At 48.3% G+C, this 20,391-nt stretch overlaps 1 protein-coding gene and 1 long non-coding RNA gene across 7 annotated transcripts; one reads left to right on the top strand and one right to left on the bottom strand.

Moving 5' to 3' along the window:
- Positions 1-307: 307 nt before the first annotated feature.
- Positions 308-18,532, bottom strand: tab3 (TGF-beta activated kinase 1 (MAP3K7) binding protein 3). 5 transcript variants are annotated; one of them, XM_049015242.1, is made up of 7 exons: positions 18,358-18,532; positions 10,065-10,233; positions 8,723-9,974; positions 5,545-5,705; positions 4,579-4,672; positions 4,340-4,423; positions 308-1,429 (listed from the first exon to the last, which is right to left on the bottom strand). In XM_049015242.1, the coding sequence occupies exons 2-7, from the start codon at positions 10,164-10,166 to the stop codon at positions 1,281-1,283; spliced, it is 1,842 nt and encodes a 613-aa protein (XP_048871199.1). In that variant the 5' UTR covers positions 10,167-10,233; positions 18,358-18,532; the 3' UTR covers positions 308-1,280. The 5 variants fall into 5 exon arrangements, with proteins under 5 accessions (XP_048871199.1, XP_048871274.1, XP_048871451.1 ...); XM_049015317.1 differs by having other exon boundaries at positions 10,065-10,230; XM_049015494.1 differs by lacking the exon at positions 18,358-18,532 and adding an exon at positions 17,405-18,336 and having other exon boundaries at positions 10,065-10,230.
- On the top strand, positions 2,419-3,530 carry LOC125743152 (uncharacterized). 2 transcript variants are annotated; one of them, XR_007398299.1, is made up of 4 exons: positions 2,419-2,508; positions 2,709-2,832; positions 2,913-3,028; positions 3,441-3,530. It is a non-coding gene; the product is annotated as an uncharacterized LOC125743152 (long non-coding RNA). The 2 variants fall into 2 exon arrangements; XR_007398323.1 differs by lacking the exon at positions 3,441-3,530 and having other exon boundaries at positions 2,873-2,918.
- Positions 18,533-20,391: the final 1,859 nt, after the last annotated feature.

The raw sequence follows: 20,391 nt of genomic DNA, 5'->3' as shown, positions 1-20,391 counted from the left end.
AGTGTCACTGACACCCATCATTAAGAAGTGCAGAAAAATCATAAATAGGGGCAAATACCGACCCTGAAGATATAATCTGCAATGAGGAAAGGGCCCCATACCTGCTGCACAAAGACCATTTAAGCCAATACCAAAGCAGGACGACCGGTTCACACGATCCAATTAAAACTTCTAAAACACCTGAATTAAAACTGACATGCAGCAGGAAAAAAATATGCAACACATCTACTCTGAGGGAACCTCGGACTCTAATATAAAAACGATATGAGTTAATGATGCCTATAAAACAAGGTGCCAGGCGCAGAGCTCCAACTCGCATTCGTTTAATGACCAAATGAATACTTTGATTTGATAACATCATATACCTTATTTCGACAAATACTGCATTATCGGTTATTTGCAGGTGGTCTTTCATACTCTTTGGGCAAACAGTAAAAACCAGTCCAAGTTTAAACTACAGCCAATGTTATTTAGTAGTCCCCCCCCCCCCCAAAAAAAAAAAAAAAAAAAAAAAAAAAAAAATCACAAAATTCACAACTGATTCTGAATTACACAAAGACATGACCTTGTCAGGACACAGGGAGATACACACATCCGCACGTATATATTCACACGCTGTGTACCTCACAGTCCAGCAGTTTCACATAGAACGGGTGCTTTAAATACAGCATCCACATGAAGGAACATATTCAGATTACAGTGTAGCAGAGTATGCATAAAGGTACCAGGAATATATTTAAAATGCAAGTTCTCTTAGTGTCATTTAGCTTCGGAGCAGATACAGTGTACATCTAGCATGAGAACCACAACACCTGGATATTCTTTTTCAAGTCAGTCAATGCAAAGCAGTCATGTTCTGTAGGCCTGTAATCCGACAGAAGGCCCAGGTACTGTCCAGGTGACATGGGGAGACTGAGGGGGGAGGGGGGGCATGGTGGTAAAGGCAATCTCAGTTTTTCCACTAGGATATTGATACATTCCAATCACCATGGTTACTGCCCAGCCCTACGGAGATCTCTGTCCGGCCGTATTCCAGACAGCCAACTGTCCGTGCCACAGGGTCTGGCTCTGCCCAGGGCCACTCCAGCTTCCTCACCCCGAGGCAGCCTGCAGAAGGGGCCCGCGCCCTCATTCTATCTGAAATTAAAACATCTAGAGTGATGCAAACTGATCTAGGGAAGCTTCAGGGTGGGCATTCGTTAAAGCTAGGGTGTGGCGTCGGTGGCAATGAAGTGGGGGTGTGGCGGAGGGCGGGGGTGTGGCGTCGCCTCCACACTGGCTCAGGTGTAGCGGGGCATCTCGCACTGCTCGCAGCGGTTCAGTGCCGGATGGTTCAGGAAAGTGCAGCTCTCACAGTTCCACTGGGCCCCCTCAAAGTCCTCGTCCTGCGGGGCCGTCCGGCCGCCAGCCACAGAGCGCACGCCTCCATCTGGGGGGGGGGGGGAAACAGCGCTCACACACACTGGGCTACACACAAAGGAAGAAACCCAGCTTCCCCACACACAGAACACACCACGGTCACAGTGCAACTGCACACGAGAAAGGACACAATCACTCGGACAGCCAGGACAGCGAATCACGTGGAGCAAAAACAAAACCAACAAGAGACTTAAGCTCCAGGCCAAGACTAGGTCGGACATTTTTGCAAGATTTCAAAATAACGCGAAATAGGCAAAATACCTTATTACCAGCCAAACATACCCTAGATGGTACCCACGAAATCCAGAGCCATCCATCCTGCTTATCCAGTACATTACATTCATTCTGCAGTGGCTTTTACCCAAAGCGACATACAGTTCAGAAAGCAGGATCAGCCGCTCCCTAATGCAACTGGCAGTTAAGGACCTTGCTGAAAGGCCCGACGGTGACACTGAGCCACACCGGCTTCAGGGCAAAAATGCAGTGACACCACAAACACACACACACACACACACACACACACACACACACATCTTTTCGGGAACCGCTCATTCATTTATATGGGAAAAATGCTAATGCTAAGTATGACAACCTTAATCCCTACTCGGCCCTAACCAAAGCGACGCGCCACCCGATGCCCTCGTCGGTACGCGGCACAGGCGACGCGCCCCCCCGATGCCCTCGTCGGTACGCGGCACAGGCGACGCGCCCCCCCGATGCCCTCGTCGGTACGCGGCACAGGCGACGCGCCCCCCGATGCCCTCGTCGGTACGCGGCACAGGCGACGCGGCCCCCCGCTGCCCTCGTCGGTATGCGGCACAGGCGACGCGCCCCCCGATGCCCTCGTCGGTAGACGGCACAGGCGACGCGCCACCCGATGCCCTGTTCTGTACGTGGCACAGGCGACGCGCCCGCCGATGCCCTCGTCGGTAGACGGCACAGGCGACGCGCCACCCGATGCCCTGTTCTGTACGTGGCACAGGCGACGCGCCCGCCGATGCCCTCGTCGGTAGACGGCACAGGCGACGCGCCACCCGATGCCCTGTTCTGTACGTGGCACAGGCGACGCGCCCGCCGATGCCCTCGTCGGTAGACGGCACAGGCGACGCGCCCGCCGATGCCCTCGTCGGTAGACGGCACAGGCGACGCGCCCCCCGATGCCCTCGTCGGTACGTGGCACAGGCGACGCGCCCGCCGATGCCCTCGCCGGTAGACGGCACAGGCGACGCGCCCGCCGATGCCCTCGCCGGTAGACGGCACAGGCGACGCGCCCCCCGATGCCCTCGTAGGTAGACGGCACAGGCGACGCGCCACCCGATGCCCTGTTCTGTACGTGGCACAGGCGACGCGCCCGCCGATGCCCTCTTCTGTACGTGGCACAGGCGACGCGCCCGCCGATGCCCTCTTCTGTACGTGGCACAGGCGACGCGCCCGCCGATGCCCTCGTCGGTAGACGGCACAGGCGACGCGCCCGCCGATGCCCTCGTCGGTAGACGGCACAGGCGACGCGCCCCCCGATGCCCTCGTCGGTACGCGGCACAGGCGACGCGCCCGCCGATGCCCTCGTCGGTAGGCGGCACAGGCGACGCGCCCCCCGATGCCCTCGTCGGTAGGCGGCACAGGCGACGCGCCCCCCGATGCCCTGTTCTGTACGTGGCACAGGCGACGCGCCCGCCGATGCCCTCTTCTGTAGACGGCACAGGCGACGCGCCCGCCGATGCCCTCGTCGGTAGACGGCACAGGCGACGCGCCCGACGATGCCCTCGTCGGTAGACGGCACAGGCGACGCGCCCCCCCCGATGCCCTCGTAGGTACGCGGCACAGGCGACGCGCCCCCCCCGATGCCCTCGTAGGTACGCGGCACAGGCGACGCGCCCCCCCCGATGCCCTCGTAGGTACGCGGCACAGGCGACGCGCCCCCCCCGATGCCCTCGTAGGTACGCGGCACAGGCGACGCGCCCCCCCCGATGCCCTCGTAGGTACGCGGCACAGGCGACGCGCCCCCCCCGATGCCCTCGTAGGTACGCGGCACAGGCGACGCGCCCCCCGATGCCCTCGTCGGTACGCGGCACAGGCGACGCGCCCCCCGATGCCCTCGTAGGTACGCGGCACAGGCGACGCGCCCCCCGATGCCCTCGTCGGTACGCGGCACAGGCGACGCGCCCCCCGCTGCCCTCGTCGGTACGCGGCACAGGCGACGCGCCCCCCGATGCCCTCGTAGGTACGCGGCACAGGCGACGCGCCCCCCCCGATGCCCTCGTAGGTACGCGGCACAGGCGACGCGCCCCCCCCGATGCCCTCGTAGGTACGCGGCACAGGCGACGCGCCCCCCCCGATGCCCTCGTAGGTACGCGGCACAGGCGACGCGCCCCCCCCGATGCCCTCGTAGGTACGCGGCACAGGCGACGCGCCCCCCGATGCCCTCGTCGGTACGCGGCACAGGCGACGCGCCCCCCGATGCCCTCGTAGGTACGCGGCACAGGCGACGCGCCCCCCCCCGATGCCCTCGTCGGTACGCGGCACAGGCGACGCGCCCCCCGATGCCCTCGTAGGTACGCGGCACAGGCGACGCGCCCCCCGATGCCCTCGTCGGTACGCGGCACAGGCGACGCGCCCCCCGATGTCCTCGTCGGTACGCGGCACAGGCGACGCGCCCCCCGATGTCCTCGTCGGTACGCGGCACAGGCGACGCGCCCCGCGATGCCCTCGTCGGTAGATGACACAGGCGACGCGCCCCCCGATGCCCTCGTCGGTACGCGGCACAGGCGACGCGGCCCCCCGCTGCCCTCGTCGGTATGCGGCACAGGCGACGCGCCCCCCGATGCCCTCGTCGGTAGACGGCACAGGCGACGCGCCCCGCGGCACTCCCATCCCCACTATGCTCTCCGCTTCCTTCCAAAAAGGACATGCTGAGGGTCACCTTTCTTCACGGGCTTCGGCGGCACCACGGGGCCCGGCTGGATGTTGTCGTAGAAGTTGCTCATGGCTTTTGGGTCGAACTTCCCTGCAGAAAGCAGACATTCATTTGCATGACTGCTCGCCTGAGGGGCCGTTGCCTGCCGGTGGCACGACCCTGGGGGCATCTGTGACCAGCAGGACGAGCTGCAGGCTGCCGTCAGTCACGGGGTGACTCAGCCCTATGATGTCATTGGCCGATACCTCGAGACTGCAGCAGGTCTGTCTCCTTCAGAGTGCAGTCGATGTCGATCTGCAGCTGCCGGTTCAGGCCCCGTAGACGGGTCATCTCCTCGGGCTGCGAGACACACACACACGTTGTGACTCCAGACAAATGTGTGTAGATCTTACGGCTCACAGAGACCCGGCAGGTTGCCGAGCATGAAATTTATGCCCCCCAGGCAAGCTTAAATGTGCTTAGACTTAAAAATAAATCAGCATTTTGCTTCCATAAAAAGTGAAAACAACAAGCTTAATGAAGAGACTGATTTCATTACCAGTTGGAAAGGATTGCTTTAAGAACGAAAAAATGTTCAAGTATGAGTTTCCACTGGAGTCACACTGGAACTTGGAGCAGGACAATTGTCTGAAGAGGACTGTAATTCTCACTGTAACTATAATTTAACAGACAGTCTTGTACATAAGGTGTAACGGTATGCTGAATCTTTACGGAGACTTCCAGAGCTGTTCATTGCTTTCATCGATACAGGAAACGAGTGTTACATTCTCCCACCCTCAAATGTGTCGGATGCTTATAAATAATCCACCTTTACGCACAACATAACCGTCCCTCTTCAATGAAAGAGCAGAAACGGCATTGTTTGAAAGGGAGTGACCACTGAAGGTATGACAATTTAACAAAGCAAAGCTGCTGGACAGATCACTAGTCTGTAGTTAAAGGGTGTGCTGTAGAACAACTAAACCATCAATACCGGCAGCCACACCTAGTCCTGACTACTCAGGACAATAGCCAGCTTCAAATCAGCCAGTACAGAAGCACAGCAAAAGCATGGAAAAGGTTTCCATCTGGAGGTAGACATCCCATCATGCACTGCAGTCTGAGCCACATCCTTACAGAAGGCCACCCGAGTGCTATCGAAAGCGAGATGGCCCCCCAGAAGAGGGTGAAATGTATGGTGGTAGTGGGGGGGGGAAGGTGCCTGAACTTACCCGTGGAATAAAGCTGGAGCTGTTGACCCTGCGGAAGCGCCTCTGCAGGGCGTCGTACTCCATCTCGTTCACGTCAGCCTTCAGTTTCTCTAACTTCTGCCGTTCCAGAAGGAGCTCCTTGACCAACCGCTCCATCCTTGCTCGCTGGTGGAGCAGGAGAGCTTTTAAAAATGTATAACAAAGAAGAATAAGCAGAAAAACAGGATGGAATTAGATATACATGCTGTCAACCCACACCAGTCAGTCTGCTTCACACTCACACGGGGCCGCCTAACACAATCCACATGAGAAACACGGACAAATTCTGTCACATACCACAGGAGCAGAAAAATCTAGACGTCAATCTGTTTGCAACACACAAGTAAATATTTTATTCCTCAAGTCATTAGATTTTAGCATGTCCAAGCACCAAAACCCCCATGACTTTCACCTACAAAGGGCCACACGCATTTCAGAATGTTGAAAAATGACTGAACGCTAAACCACCTACTCTAAATGTACTGCCGGCATGTGGTTAGGATTCAAAGCTGGACTACATCCTGATACAACATTACAGGGCTGTCACTAACTCATACATATACTCAATTCAGGCACTCCAGTTCACTTAAGTTTTTGGACTGTGGATCCAGCGCAAAAGCACACACAGGGAGAACATTCAAACTCCACACACAGACAAAGTGGCAGTGTGTTACAACAGCACTATCCAATTCACTGGAGACGCTATGAAGTAAAAGTAAGTCATTTTACGGCACTGTTTTGCATCTGTTAGCACAACTTGAGGCAGAACTGTCACACACCATTGGTAACTGATTAGTTCTATGTATGTAGTTAATTTGGGTAATTTTCAAAGTTCTTTTCTTTTGTAAATACCGTTAAATCACAAATATTTCAATATATCGCAATGTGGTTTTTCTATTATTACTCAGGCCTACTCAACACACACAAAACATTCACAAAAAACTGAAGTTATTTGGTTATGTACCATATTGTGTGAGATGATGCAGCTATGAGATGAGGGCAGCCTTCATTTTAGCCGCAATTACTTTGAGATAGAGATGGCAGAAAGCAAATAATTAGAAGCAAAGTAATGACAGAGAGCAGGCTACTCCAAGAGAATGCCGGGCACAGAGGTTACACTTGTCTACGTTTAACCTTAAGGGTCTTAAACCAGAGTCTTCTGAATTTCAGCATTTTCTTTCACGTTTAATGTGGAGTGCTTCCACACAACTCAGGCTTTTGCTCTTTATCTGGACCCTCTCAACTCAACACAGACTATTTATAGAACACATTTCCAGAAACAAAAGTCACGCCACAGCGCTTTACAGCGGGGAAAAAAGCACACACAGAAAACAAAGCAACCATATAAGACTACTTAGCAAAAAGCCACAGAAAAGTAGGTTTTCAGCTTAAAAAGGCTAAAACGGGAGGAAGACAAAAGATGCAAATGTAGCCTGTTCTAAAGCCAGGGATCGTCTACTGTAAAGGTGCAATACCCCTTATATTAAGCCTAGACCAGAGAGAAAATAGTAACAGCTAACTGGATGATCTAAATGGGCGTTAGTGAAGACAGACATAGAATGTGCACAAGCTATGAGGTGGCTAAACCCATGCTGGGTGTTTCAAACACCATCAGCAAAATATTGACATCAATCCTATATCTCACAGGTAGCTATTGAAAAGAAGCTCAAATGGGAGAAATATGGCAATATCTTGGTGTCCTAGTTAAAATCCCGGCAACTGGTTAATTTCAAGATGCATCAAATTACAGCAGTTGAGTCTAGAGGTCACAAGTACAAGTAACAGGTTCAAGGTTAGGTGGTGAAGGAATGGTCCAAATCTTGGCAAGCAGATGTAGTCGAAAGAAAGACATTTAACAACCAAAACGAAACACTGCAGATGTTTTGTGAATGGTCTGGAGAAGGTGGTCGATGAACCCAAGCTTGTATCGGGCAGGTTAACAGATGCATGGGTACCAGTAAATGAAAGAAAATTTAACTTGTCTAGCAAAATATGGTTTCTATTGTATCAAACGCAGCAGATAGGTCCAAAGGTATCAGAGCAGCTGGGATCCTCGAATTAATAAAGAACATCATTAAAAGCTTAAAAGAGCAGTTTCAGCGTTATGATGGGTCTTAAAAAAAATGATTTACGAGGTTGTAACAGATCAGAAAGATAAGTGACAAGAAGCAGCAAGTTAAGTAGTTAACTGAATCAAAACAATCGTCTCTATAATTTTAGTAGTAATAGGAAGTTATGATATAGGCATAAAATTTATGTTAAGTTTCAGGGTCAGAATCAGAGGGTTTTTAAAGAAGCAGGCAAACAGCCGCATATTTAAAATTACCTGGGATAGACTGGTACTTAGTGATATTAATAATATTTAAAATAATTAGGCTAATTACACCTTTTGCAGTACAGCGGGTAGCAAAAAAAAATAAAAAATAGGCAAGTGACCAGAAATATGAATAGCATCAATTTCAATATTAATATTTAAATTACATGACACCAAAACTAAAATACAACCACATTCATGAGTGGGAGCTCACACAGCTTGTCTTAAGTTAAGAGTCAGAGTTTGAAATTCTTTGCCCAGGGCATTTGAGGGGCAACAAATGTGATTATTATAGCCCCCAATAATAAGGGTTGTCGTATTTCAGTAGGGCTGCTAGCAGAAAGTCAAACTTCCATCGAAAAAGTTAGGTTGCTCGTAGGTGGGCGGGACTTTACGCCGCACCAGACGGGAGATTCTGGGGTTTCAGAGAGCTGCAGTTCAAATCTAGAGGAAACATCCAACATCAACATGCAAGTGAGTGAGTTTGTGGTTGGTGGTGAATTAAAATAATAATTAAAAAAAACACTCCCCAGCTTCCAGTAATGCACTCAGGCCACCTTCTTTTATCAGTTATGCTCCATCGGTCTTCAAACCACATTGCCGAGTAATCAGAGGGAAATACTCACTGAGTAAGTTTAATCAAGTAATTGTGAGAACAGAATAAACCCTAAATTTTTACAGCAACAGCCGACAGTCTGATAACTCAAAGAACTGGAAATGTGTTTGTCCAATTTAAGTGGTGCTCATATTATGATTATCAATTTTACACAACATTGCTACTCATTGTTTTCAAAGCGCCAGAAGGCCCGTGCCATTCCTGAACCCCACCAACACACCATGACTCACCCTGAGTGTATGCGTAGTCATCAGAGCCGGAACTGGACCTGCGCGGCATGTTGTTGATCTTACTGGCGAGGTTGCCTGGCAACACTGAGATAGGCAGGATGGGGGCGGGTGCTGCAGGATGCTCCGCCTGGTCCACAATATTGAGCAGGGACTCAGTCTCCACAGTGGGTGACTCCAGGGGGCGCCCCTGAGTCCGGCCGGGCGACACCTTGATCTTGATGTACGCATTCCCAGGCTGGGGGGAGGAGGCTGGTAGAGGCCGCACGGGGGCCGGGTGGATGTACATGCCGGGGTGGAAGGAGCTGGTCAAGCTGATCCCCCGTGATGGGGAGCTGGGGGAGGAGTTAGTGGAAATGTACAGGGAGTTCTGACCTCGCGGCTGGCCCGGCTGGCCGATTCCAGGAGAGCCGCTACGCTGAGCCGGGGTGGGTGCTCTCTGCCCCCCCTCTAAACTGATCTCTATCTGGTTTTTCAGAGGGGTCTTGGAAGACAGGTGGGGCAAATAAGACATAGACTGCTGCGTCTGGTAGGGCAGGCCAGGCACAGTGGGGGGGCTGATAGGGAGAAACGCGTGGGCTGTCTGCTGGATCTGATGCTGCGGGGAGCTGTAAGGGGACGGGAACTGGGACGGGGGTGGGGAGTGGTACGCTGTCTGGGGGACAGGCTTCCCGGGATACGGGGAGGCGTACGGGGATGGCGTGAAAACCGGAATGCCAGGCGAGGGCCAGGGGGCAGGCTGGGGGCTCTGTGAGGGGGCGGGCCGAACATACAGGGCGCTGCCACCAGCGCCACTATAAGGGGAGGTGGGGATCTGCAGGGCCTGAGGCACAGAGGGGATGCTCTGTGGGAGCGTAACTGTGATGGGGTTCATGGCGTAGTGTGGCACCGGGGGGTAGGGCGCAACGGGCGGCGGGGTGCCGGCAGAGCGGCCCTGCTCATTCACAAAGAAGGGGCTGTACCCTGGCGATGGCGCCATGGTGGCAGGGGCAGAGTGCGGTTCCTGGAACACCATGGGACGCTGTCCGGCACCAGGGCCACCTCGCTGCGGCTCGATGTGCCCATCGCTGGAGCTGTGCACCAGGGGGCGCCCTCCGTTAGCTTTAGCGCCCTCTGTGGACGGGTAGCCCAGGCTGATGTGCAGCATGTGGTTACGGGCCAGGCGGCTCTCCTCGGGACTGTGGTACTCCCCGTACAGGTAGCGATTACTCTCTTGAGCCAGGAGAAGGCAACACACGTCCAGGTTGTTGTTGTTCTTGGGGAGAAGCACAAAGACACACTGGTGATTCAGCATCACACTGCTTAGGACACCAGGCTGCTGATACAGTGTGGCATGTCCGCATACCTGCAGGAGGCACTGAGACACCACATCCTCCGGGATCTCAGGGAAGCGCAGCTTCAGGTCATGCAGGAGCTGGTAGTCAAGCTGGGGGACAGCCTGCGCCATGCCCGCGGCGAGAGAGTCACTGGCCCTGCCACTGCAGTCTCTCCTCCGGCCCTCCTCTCATCTTCTGCTGGGTGGATGACAGCACAGGAGCAAGCAATGGGAGAGATGACGGACAGAGAACACTCAGCGGGGGAGGTGGTATGTGCTGCATTCCTAAATGCTCTTCATTGTCTCACCGTGGCCGCGAGCCATTTGACAATAAGCTGTGAGACAGAAGCTTGGATAAAGCACTCCTTTGGTTTGCTTTGTTCAGCCAACACACTTCATTTCCGTCTGCCACACACATACCAGGACTTCCTCAACCTAGCGGCCTTGAAGTACACAAAACCGATCATATTCCAAGTTGCAAGAGTCCATTATTCAGCACAATGCAATTCCACCGGGAGGAAAGCTCAGCTCAGGAGCCCTTTATTAAAGTGAATGAGGAGAGGCAGAAAGTAATATGCCAGGAATATTATTGGGAAGAGGGAAAGCAATCTCTGCACTGAGGCAGTGATGCTGTCATAGAGGATCAGCTATAGCTGATGCAAACAGCATGATACAGCACGGAAAAGATGAGTCATGGGGAACGTGAGATTTTACGAGCACAAATTCCGAACCAGTTTTGAAAGTCATCAACCCCGTCACTATTTAATAAAGAGCGCTGCGACGGAATAGCTGGATTTCAAGGAGTGACGAGGGATACACAGCTACGCAAACACAACTTTGGTTTCAGTCCATTTTTGATGTACAGTAAGTCCTCGTGTATTCGCGCTTCGTGATTTGCAAATTCACAGATCCGCGAAAATTTAATTGGAACCGAACTTATTTGCATCCGCGATTTTTTCGCACATCTGCTTCCTTTTTACGTACATACTGTACTGTCACTTTACAAGATGTGAATCCCATTTTCAAAGTTTATTCCCTTTGGAAATGGCATGACCTGCTCGTTCAATCCTCCCATGTGCCACGCCCCCTCATCAACCTTGTGTGGAAGTCCTGTGTGATCAGCACTTTTTCAAGTTGCTGTCATTAGTCCTGTGTATTTAAGTCTGTGTTTATGTGTTTCCTGAGTTTGTGTGTTTCCGGTCATTAACATAATTTTGAGTTTGCTGCCTGTTTCGTTGTCCTGCTTGTCTTTACCTTTTGATTAAAGCTTGTGTTCCCCGATTCCTTGCGTCCTGTCCCTGCTTCCCCGGTCCACACCCCGGCAATACATGACAGGAACGTTAATGGTTACTTAAATATTAGAAAATAATTGATTTACTATTTTGTAATAGTAAGTACACATTAAAGTAATTCAACGCACAAAAATGATACATTTATTGAAAGGTGCTATTGTTTACATACATAGCAAATGCGTTCCATCTCGAGGCGCAATCGCTTTAAATACTGAAAGGGTTGGTTTTTAAAGGTAATGTATCAAGCTATCTTTTAAATAACATTTTAGTGTTTTGGAAGCATATTTAGGGTTTAAACTACAGAAATAAGCACATATGTGACCCTCCAGCACAAAATCGAAGTCACATGGAGATGTACAGATTTTCCCGAGTGATTCTAACATGCCCGCATATACAGGATTACATTGAATAGTTATCGAAAGAAATAATTACGTTCGTTATATGGAGAATGACTAAACACGGCGGAAAAGAGCATCTGCGTTAGTTTGGAGTTCCTCTGGCAGTCGATCGGTGGCGACTTCCATACAGTTTTGTGCTGGAGGGTCACATATTACCATTTTTAGTGACTCTACCAAACATCCGCGAATCATCCTCATTCGCGACGGGTTCTGGAATGTAACCTCGCAAATGTCCATGATGTTACCGTATACATCAGAAGACAGCACGTCGCTTGTTCGCCCACTAACTCAGGGCAGACTTTTCCATTGCTCTCCTGCGTCAGTGAGAGAACACTAAAGAGTGGTGCTCGCCTTCAAAGCCAAATCCCCAGCTGTCGCTATGAGTTCTCCAGGACATTACAAGAATTGGAATTTCTTGTAATGTCTCTTTTGTAGTCTTTTGACAGACTACAAAACAGACTTTCATAATATGCTGCGTATTGCCCCTTGAACAATTAGGCTGCTTTCAGCCGCCTACACTGGTGAGGGAAGTTTACGCAAACAAGAAAAACCAACACTGCCACTACAAACCAAAAGCCTTAACACGCGTATAATGGCTTATGTTCAATACGGGCAAGAACATATTTTAATAAGGCATGGCACTGATTTATACAAAAGCAGAGCTACCAAACTGACAGGGTCAGACGTGTGTTAGTACTAAAGCTGGGAAGGTTAACCAGCATGAGAGAAAGATCAATTGCAGACTAAACAGCAGACAGGAGATTGCAGTCATATTCAATCAAGCCAGAGCCACTTAGTCATAGAATTTCTTTTCTGGTTGATAAACTACGTGGACCCGCCTGCTAGTTTTAAAATACTGGAATATTTAAATCTTTTATATACTATCTTCTCAGTAATTATGCAATTAATGTAATTAAAATCTTCATAGTACTGCCCACCGTCTCAGTCTCACACATGCACTTGCTGATTATCTTAATATGACAATGAACAGGCTGGTTATGGAAGCCCAAAGGCAGAAAGTAGTAAATTTAATCTGAATGCATGTCATATAATAAAAGTTAGGAATATTTCTGTAGCTGCCATAAACTGCTGAGTGAGGCCTTAATGTGCAGAAGGAAATAAAATTTGTTTCATTTTAAAACACTGTAAGTATTTTAACTACTCTACTCAATTTCTGCATGCAGAAAATGACTGCAGGAGCATAGAGATTCCTTTATATACTGATAAACAAAACGCCATCGTTACTTTGAGCCGACTGATTTTTCACATCAAAATATTCACTTGATATAAAAATGATACATGGTGCTTCTGCTCTATAGCTGACCAGCGGGGCCCAAAACCTCACATCAGAGCATAGGCCAGATGGCAGTGGGAACGATGCCTTTACTTCCCACCAAACACGCCACATATATCAAAAGTTTTGTCACGAGAAAGGGGAACCTATACACGGTGCTCGGGTGAGGGGGGGGAAGGGGAAATCTCCACAGCACTTCGTTACGTTTACATAAGAGTGGTTCATAGATGACTCGCCTGTTCTTAGTTTCGAGTAAACAAGGAAGTCAAATGTCTCTGTGTCATGGGCTTCCTGCTCGTATTGCTCATGGCGCAAAGTTTGCAGTTACATAAGCGGATCAAGACTGTGGTTTAAGCCAACTTGTCGTCACCCCCTAAAGCCCAATTACCAGTGAGCCTGTATCCGTGGGCTAAACTTAGGACTCAGAAGGGAAATACTTCTATACGCTCATGACCCCAAAGGCACCCCCTCTACCTGCTTCCTGAGCTAAATGCTAACCAGAGGAAGAGGATCACTACGTACATTTCAGCTGTCACATTTTCCATGGAAAAACAAACACTTACCTGGTTGCACCCAAGGCTTCCGTGCAATGAATTGGGTTGAGGGCAAGACTTTCAAGTTCTTTGCAAAGGCAAGTTCTCAGCATGTGCACTCCTTACATTCTGTTTTCTTGCTTTGATCAGAGCTTGTCGAGTACAAGCATTCGGAGGGGTGTTTGATGACGAAACACCCAGTCTGCTTTGCGAAATGGCAGCTTCGAGCAAGCGTCCTTGTGTGCCTGCGGCACGATTAGGACTATGAAAGGATGCTGATTTAATATGGCAATAGCAGGAGCGATTTCTGTATAAATGAATATAACATTCGCGCAACTGGTTTCAAGCCCAGCTTTAATGGGGACAAGCAGCGCAAAGACAACCCTGTGCTGGAAGTACATTTTCTATCTGCAGGTCGCCCAGACACTGGGTTCTCTGCTCTAACAACCCACAAACTGTTAAAACCAAGGCTAACAGTAAAATCACAAGCACAGGCTCTTGTGTGTGTGTGTGTGTGTGTGTGTGTGTGTGTGTGTGTGTGTGTGTGTGTGTGTGTGTGTGTGTGTGTGTGTGTGTGTGTGTGTGTGTGTTCACAGAGGATGTGTCAGAGCTATGGTGCAGCACTAATTAAGGAGAATCGTGATGCTAAAACACAGCCATTGTCCAGATGGTCATCCACAGAGTCCAACAAGGCAGCTGCCATGATATGAAGCTTGATTGCGTGATTATTTTCAATGTAGAATTACTCAGTATGATCCTCTCTATACCACAGCAGACCTTCTCCATCCACCTAAGAGTGGAAACACACTGCACCAGATCTACCAACATAAATACCAAATTTTCACATTCAAAAGTACATTAACACAAAAATGATTTTTATCCTTAACTGGAAGTGTAACTGAAATACTGTTTCCACGCAGATACATGACTCTACATATGGAAAAATTACTATTTTTGTATACATTCGTCAATTCTTAATGTGCATTTTCTGAATTTCGTACATTTTAAAAATACTCACAATTCATCTATGTATTCTCACATCTAAAAACAGTAAGATAAACAATGATTGGGAAGCAACAGTCTCAGAGCAGTCATAATTATTAAAAAGCAGATAAAAAATTCCTTCTCAATAACTCAGCAATATGGAAGAAAGACTTAAGAATGGAAATAGGCAAAAAGTTGCGTATAAGTACTTCACATAACCAATATTCACTATATGTACCACTTAGCATCTCGAATTGACCAGGCCCGTCTATCAATTTTGACTTAAATGCTTGTCTGAGAGAGTGCATGCAGAGCTCATGCAAAAGCAGCAGCTATGAACTTTTTTTTTTTTTTTTTTTTTTACATATACTAGATAAGACTGCAAAAGAACCATCATTAAAATTGCAAAGACTGCCAAGGTTTGTTTCCTATGACTGAGCAAAAAATATTTACTGCAACTTATTGATGGTTTGAACACAGCAGACTATCGTGGGCATTGAAATGTGACAGTTGTAGGTACATGAAATGCCATATCGATATTAACATCACACATCATGAAATCCAAAAGTGGCACAGTGGCGCAGCGGGTAACGTCGTCACCACACACAGCCGCTTTGTGTGCGTGGAGTCTGCATGTTCACCCTGCCTGTTTGGCTTTTTGGAAGATTGTTAGGTTTCATTCCACTGTCCAAAAAATGTGCAAGTCAAGAGAACGAGTGGCTAAATTGACCATATGTTGCCTCACACCAATTGCAAATTAAATATATTATAAACAAGAGATTATTCTATGAATAGTCAGATTAAGATCAGTAGATTATTTATACTACTGACAGAGACATCCTTAACAGTTTCAAAATAATCAGTTTAGGTCACTTATGTTAGGGTGCTTTTCCACCTCAAAGTACGGTACTTTCGCTTTTCCATTGGTCGAATACCAGTACCGAAAGTTCCAGTACTGAAAGTACCAAACCAGCTGGGGTACTTCGGTACTTTGGGGTGGGACTGGCAAACATATTTGCTGTCGATTGGTTATTCAAATAGCCTGCCGCTGAAACACAAAATACAACCGGCATCTTTTGAAACACACAGCGAACAGCGAGAAACAAAATAAAAAAACAGTAGAAACAAAAATATATATAAAAGGTAAAATGGAAGAATGGACAAACTAGGAAACACTTTAATTTAAAACGCTTTAATTACCATATGGTCTAATCCAGCGGGATTTGGATCACACGACCGAGCGTCCTTAGTTCCCCATTTTACAACATCAGCCACTGAAGAGCAGCCCGGTTTGACGCAAATCTTTTTAAGTGTCCCAGCCAGCAAACTTAGAAACATGCAGCCTAGACATGGTACAAATCACAACAGCAATACATTATTAAGTATCAAATGCATTTAAATGTCACACTGCAGTCAGTTTCATAGCAAAGAAAAAGAATTTTTAAATCGCAGTGCTGGGGCTGGCTGCACATAATTGGATGATTCTCAGGGGGAAAAATTCCAGCCAAGGAACGAGCAGCAGGACACGTTAGCAGCAGCCACTAGAGTTGGAATCGCACTTTCCATCTCACAACGCAGGCGGGGAAACTGGCCTCATTGTCCAGCGCCCCTCACTTCCTATCACGCAAATAAATATAAACATTTCCTAAATGTGGCTAAAACTGCCGTTTTATAGCAGGCACTGGTTACCCTTGTATAACTACAATATGTAAGGTGACTACCATGCAGTTTTTCACAAGATTCTTATCCACAGCCAAGACCTTTTACCTTTAAATTCTCTCTAGGCTATGAACCTTCACGCTTGCATGACCCCATGTGATGGATGAATGACAGACTACTCAATTCAGGAAGGCTGCACGCCAACCTAGCCCATCGCAGCTGTACTGAAGAGAGTCTGGAGACCTCTAGAGACCCAGCAGTGCAGAAGATGTGGTATAGATACACATACCGGAAAATGTTGCTTTTCCCTGGATTTTACTCGGGATCGAGGAGTACTAAACAGGTTTTAGGTGTTAATAATTCATTTTAAACAAGACACATGCAAACGTGCCACCAAAACTGTGTATTCATGTTTTTAATATACATATTTAATGCACTACAAATTATGATAAAGGCCATATAGCGTGATCATTACATTTTTCATCACCATCCTTACCAGAAGTTAAACTGTTTAAACTAAGTCGATAAAGCAGGTGTTGGTGCTTTCAGACAGTCATGGACTCTGTACCCGCTTTCCTCTCGTCTTTGGGGCCCGGAAACGGTGTCCAAAGCCTCGGCATTATTATGCATCGTCCGTCGCACAGGCTCCCAGGTGACAGGGCTGTCACTGCTGGAGAGACTGGTGTTTTTCCCAGCCCAACAGAAACCGGACGCTTGAAAAATAAGTGTATGTCACGGTACGTATACACACACACACACAATACAGAATATCTAATATTACCATAAACATTAATGTACAAACACGGTTTACATCTTAGTCATAAAAAGCAACACTCTTCCGGGTTAAACATCTACTGCGATTATTATATTAACCTACCCTTAACTGAAAATGCTTCCAAAAGAATCCAAACACGACCAATACAAGTATGCAATGCACCTGAAAGCGTTTTAACAAAAACCATTTCATCATTTAAGAACTCATATCTAGTTATTCTTAAGCACCTTACATTCAGGTGCTCAACTCGATTTATCCTCTAAAAGAGAATTTACTAGAGTCATCGCGAGGATTCGGTGACACGGAGCCAGAGAAGTGGAAGGCCGGCCAAGGCAGCACGGAACCCCCAGTACCGGACGCCGATCGCGCGCAAGGCCGAAACGGCCCAGGACACCGGCTCCAGGCGAGCCTCAGCAGTGCAGACAGATTACTAACCTTACATGAGTCCGCGTCTAAAACCGCCACAGTACAAAAAAAAGCGTTTAAAGGGTAACAGGCGGCCACCACAAAGCGGTCTGAAGGCGGACAGAGAATCGATAGACAACCCCCCCCCCGGTGTGTTTTGCTAGCTTCACCTAGCGAGGTGACTTGGCTTGTAGTCACAAGATTGTGTTGCGCAACCGCATATCCGAAACAGCTGGTTAGTCGACAAAGAAACTGGTTTCGGCGTCACTAATAATTTATGAATTGATGGGCGTAAAATATTTGCACGAACTCGACGCGGGACCATGCTGCTGCTTACAAGCCGCCGGACATCACTGCCTCTTTTTTTAGCTAGCCAGTATGGCTAATCCTCTCAGCCGGCTTCGCGGGCAGCCTAATTAACAACCCGGCAATATGCGAACAGTTTTCGTAAACTATCCTCGCTGCAAGAAAACTGAGGGGTAAACTTCCACCAAACGCCCGGACACTGTGATATCAACACAAGCGCGAAGGTCTGAAGCTATCGGAGGTTAGCTGGTTTTAGCAGACGGCCCCCGGCGGCTCGATGTCCCGCGGTAGCTTGTCCGGGTGTCGCTTAGCTACGGCGTCGCTGACATCTCGAGCCGAGACAAAGCACGCGCACACTCATACAGGCATGCACGCGCAGAAGACCCCCGTATCCGGCATCACTGCGGCTGCAGCGGGTGCCTGTGCAGGCTACCGAGTAACCCCTCCAGATAACAGAAACTACACCGGTTAGCTGGTACCTGGAAGGATGCCCATTTAGGACAGACGACCAGCTAGACCAGCGCGACACAGACACATTGGGTGGAACCTGTCCCCCAAAAAAGACTGTGGAATTAGCTACGCACGTACAGATATTGACGAAAAACAGTCGGAGGCAACGCAGCAGTCTCAGCTGAGTTGCATTTCATTATGTCCCCTTTCAGTTAAAGATTACTTACCACTCGTTCATTTCCTCCAGCCGACGGCCATTGCGCGAACTGGGTCGCAGCCTACAGATGGGATTGAATCGTACTGGCCCGGCTGCAGTTCAGCGGCTTCTCCGATCACTGCGGGAAATTATCCACAAGACTAGTTCCTGCAGGTCCCTGCGAACATCACATTTCCAATATGGCGTTCAGGATGCTTCTTCGTATTTTCGGTGCGTCTCACCAGACGTTTCGGTGTCCACAAGAGCTTCCATCGCCACCTATAACGTCGGAGGATGAACTACAACCAGAGAGCAGCTGAGCCCCTCAAACGCTACCCAGCAGGGCTAACGAGTAGTATTCAACTAAGCTTGGGTACATTTCCAAAACTTAATTCTCAAGGCTTTGTTTTAATTTTTAATTCGCACAAGATATGTTTAATCCACTGTTTTGTATGTGCAAGCAGTATAAATTCTTAAGTCATCCTTCACAACCTGCATCTGTCTTTAAGTATATCTAATCCCTGGTTTTACAACTACGCTGTGACAGTGATTATAGTGTTCGGCAGAGCCAGCCCACACTGTTTGGGCTTTTCCTCGTGCCATGCTCTCTGTGCCATGCACTCCAGTTCATATACACCCAGGCTTAACAAGAATAAAACATTGCATTCAAAATAAACTACCATCTTCTTTGTTTCCGAGGCAGCTGCATCATATTCTTTCAAAACCAATAGATAACTGGAACTTAATTGAATTTCAATAACACCACTGGCTGGCCTGCTATGAAGTCAACAGGTTCTGTACAATTACTATGAAGTCTAATTTTTATGAAAACAGCACCCATGGTATTTGACCTGCATACACTTGAAAGAAAGTCATGCAAATATTTCAATTTGTTAAGGATTTGTTTGTTAGTTCACAGATTTTTGAGAAGTGCTTCTGGGGGTAACCGTGGGGGAAAGGGGGAAGCATTGTGAAAGTGAAACACTCCCCCCCCCCCCCAGATTGCTTGTGTGACTGTGCTTCTTCAAAAATTGTTTCATTCAAAAGGAGACAATGTTGCTCTGCCACAAACATCTTTTATGTAACACTTTGAGAATATTTTTTCCTGGAAGGATTTTTTTCTGGTTTGCATATGACCACTGGAATGGTCACAGTGCAGATGTACAGTAACTATTTTTGTACTTTAAATTAATTGCACCTCAGTAGCCTTGCAGCAGATGGGCATCCTGTCCAACGTTCTGCCTTGTTCTTACTAGAAAAGGCTCACTGGCTAAGTGGAAAATGGATGGTGGGATCTCACTAGCTGGATAATAAAATACTTTCAACTGTTCTTGTATATCTCCATTAATGACTTTTGCTTATTTGGTGTCCTGAACTGATATGGAGTGTTCAGACACCTTGATATGTGTATTCAGACTTTCTGTACAAAGATTGCACTGTCAGTTGTTTTTTCCAGACTATTTAAGTGTATAGAATTCCATCCATCCATCCATCCATCCACCAGCTACTTATCCTGGAAAGCCTGGAGCAAACGGCACATTAAAGTTATAAAATAAAGGAATTATTGATTCTTGCATGTTCTGAATGATTTTAATTGCACCTCTTTAAATATCTGGATGTCTAAAAAGCACATTCTGGAATTTTTTGTTACTCATTGTTGCATCAGCATATGCCTGAGAGACACCCTCCTGATCTCAGGAACCCTGACACCCAGTGAGACGTTATCCCAGTGAGGCATCACTGCAGGCTCTGGGAGGCAGTGACTGTGTCCTAGATGGGATTTCAGAGAGGGAGGATTCTGGTGATCTCAATGATCTTTATAGTTTCTTATGATGGTGAATTAGTAATCGGCCATGTCTGTGCCTTCATCAAGTGAAAATGATAGGAAGACACCACCATCCACCAGAGAAAGGATATTGAAATCTGAATATGGAATTATAGAACGGTCTGTATTGCCACAACAAAGCCAAATGGCATGCTGTCAACTTCCTATATAATCAAAGTGGTTTACATGCATTCAAATCCAAGTTATTACAATCAGGGCTTGAACTCTTTATACCTCAAG

This window comes from Brienomyrus brachyistius, chromosome 1 (genome assembly GCF_023856365.1).
Source record: "Brienomyrus brachyistius isolate T26 chromosome 1, BBRACH_0.4, whole genome shotgun sequence".
NCBI classification, from domain to species: domain Eukaryota; kingdom Metazoa; phylum Chordata; class Actinopteri; order Osteoglossiformes; family Mormyridae; genus Brienomyrus; species Brienomyrus brachyistius.
The sequence above is the reverse complement of the archived record's forward strand: the minus strand, read 5'-3'. Positions and strand labels throughout refer to the sequence as shown.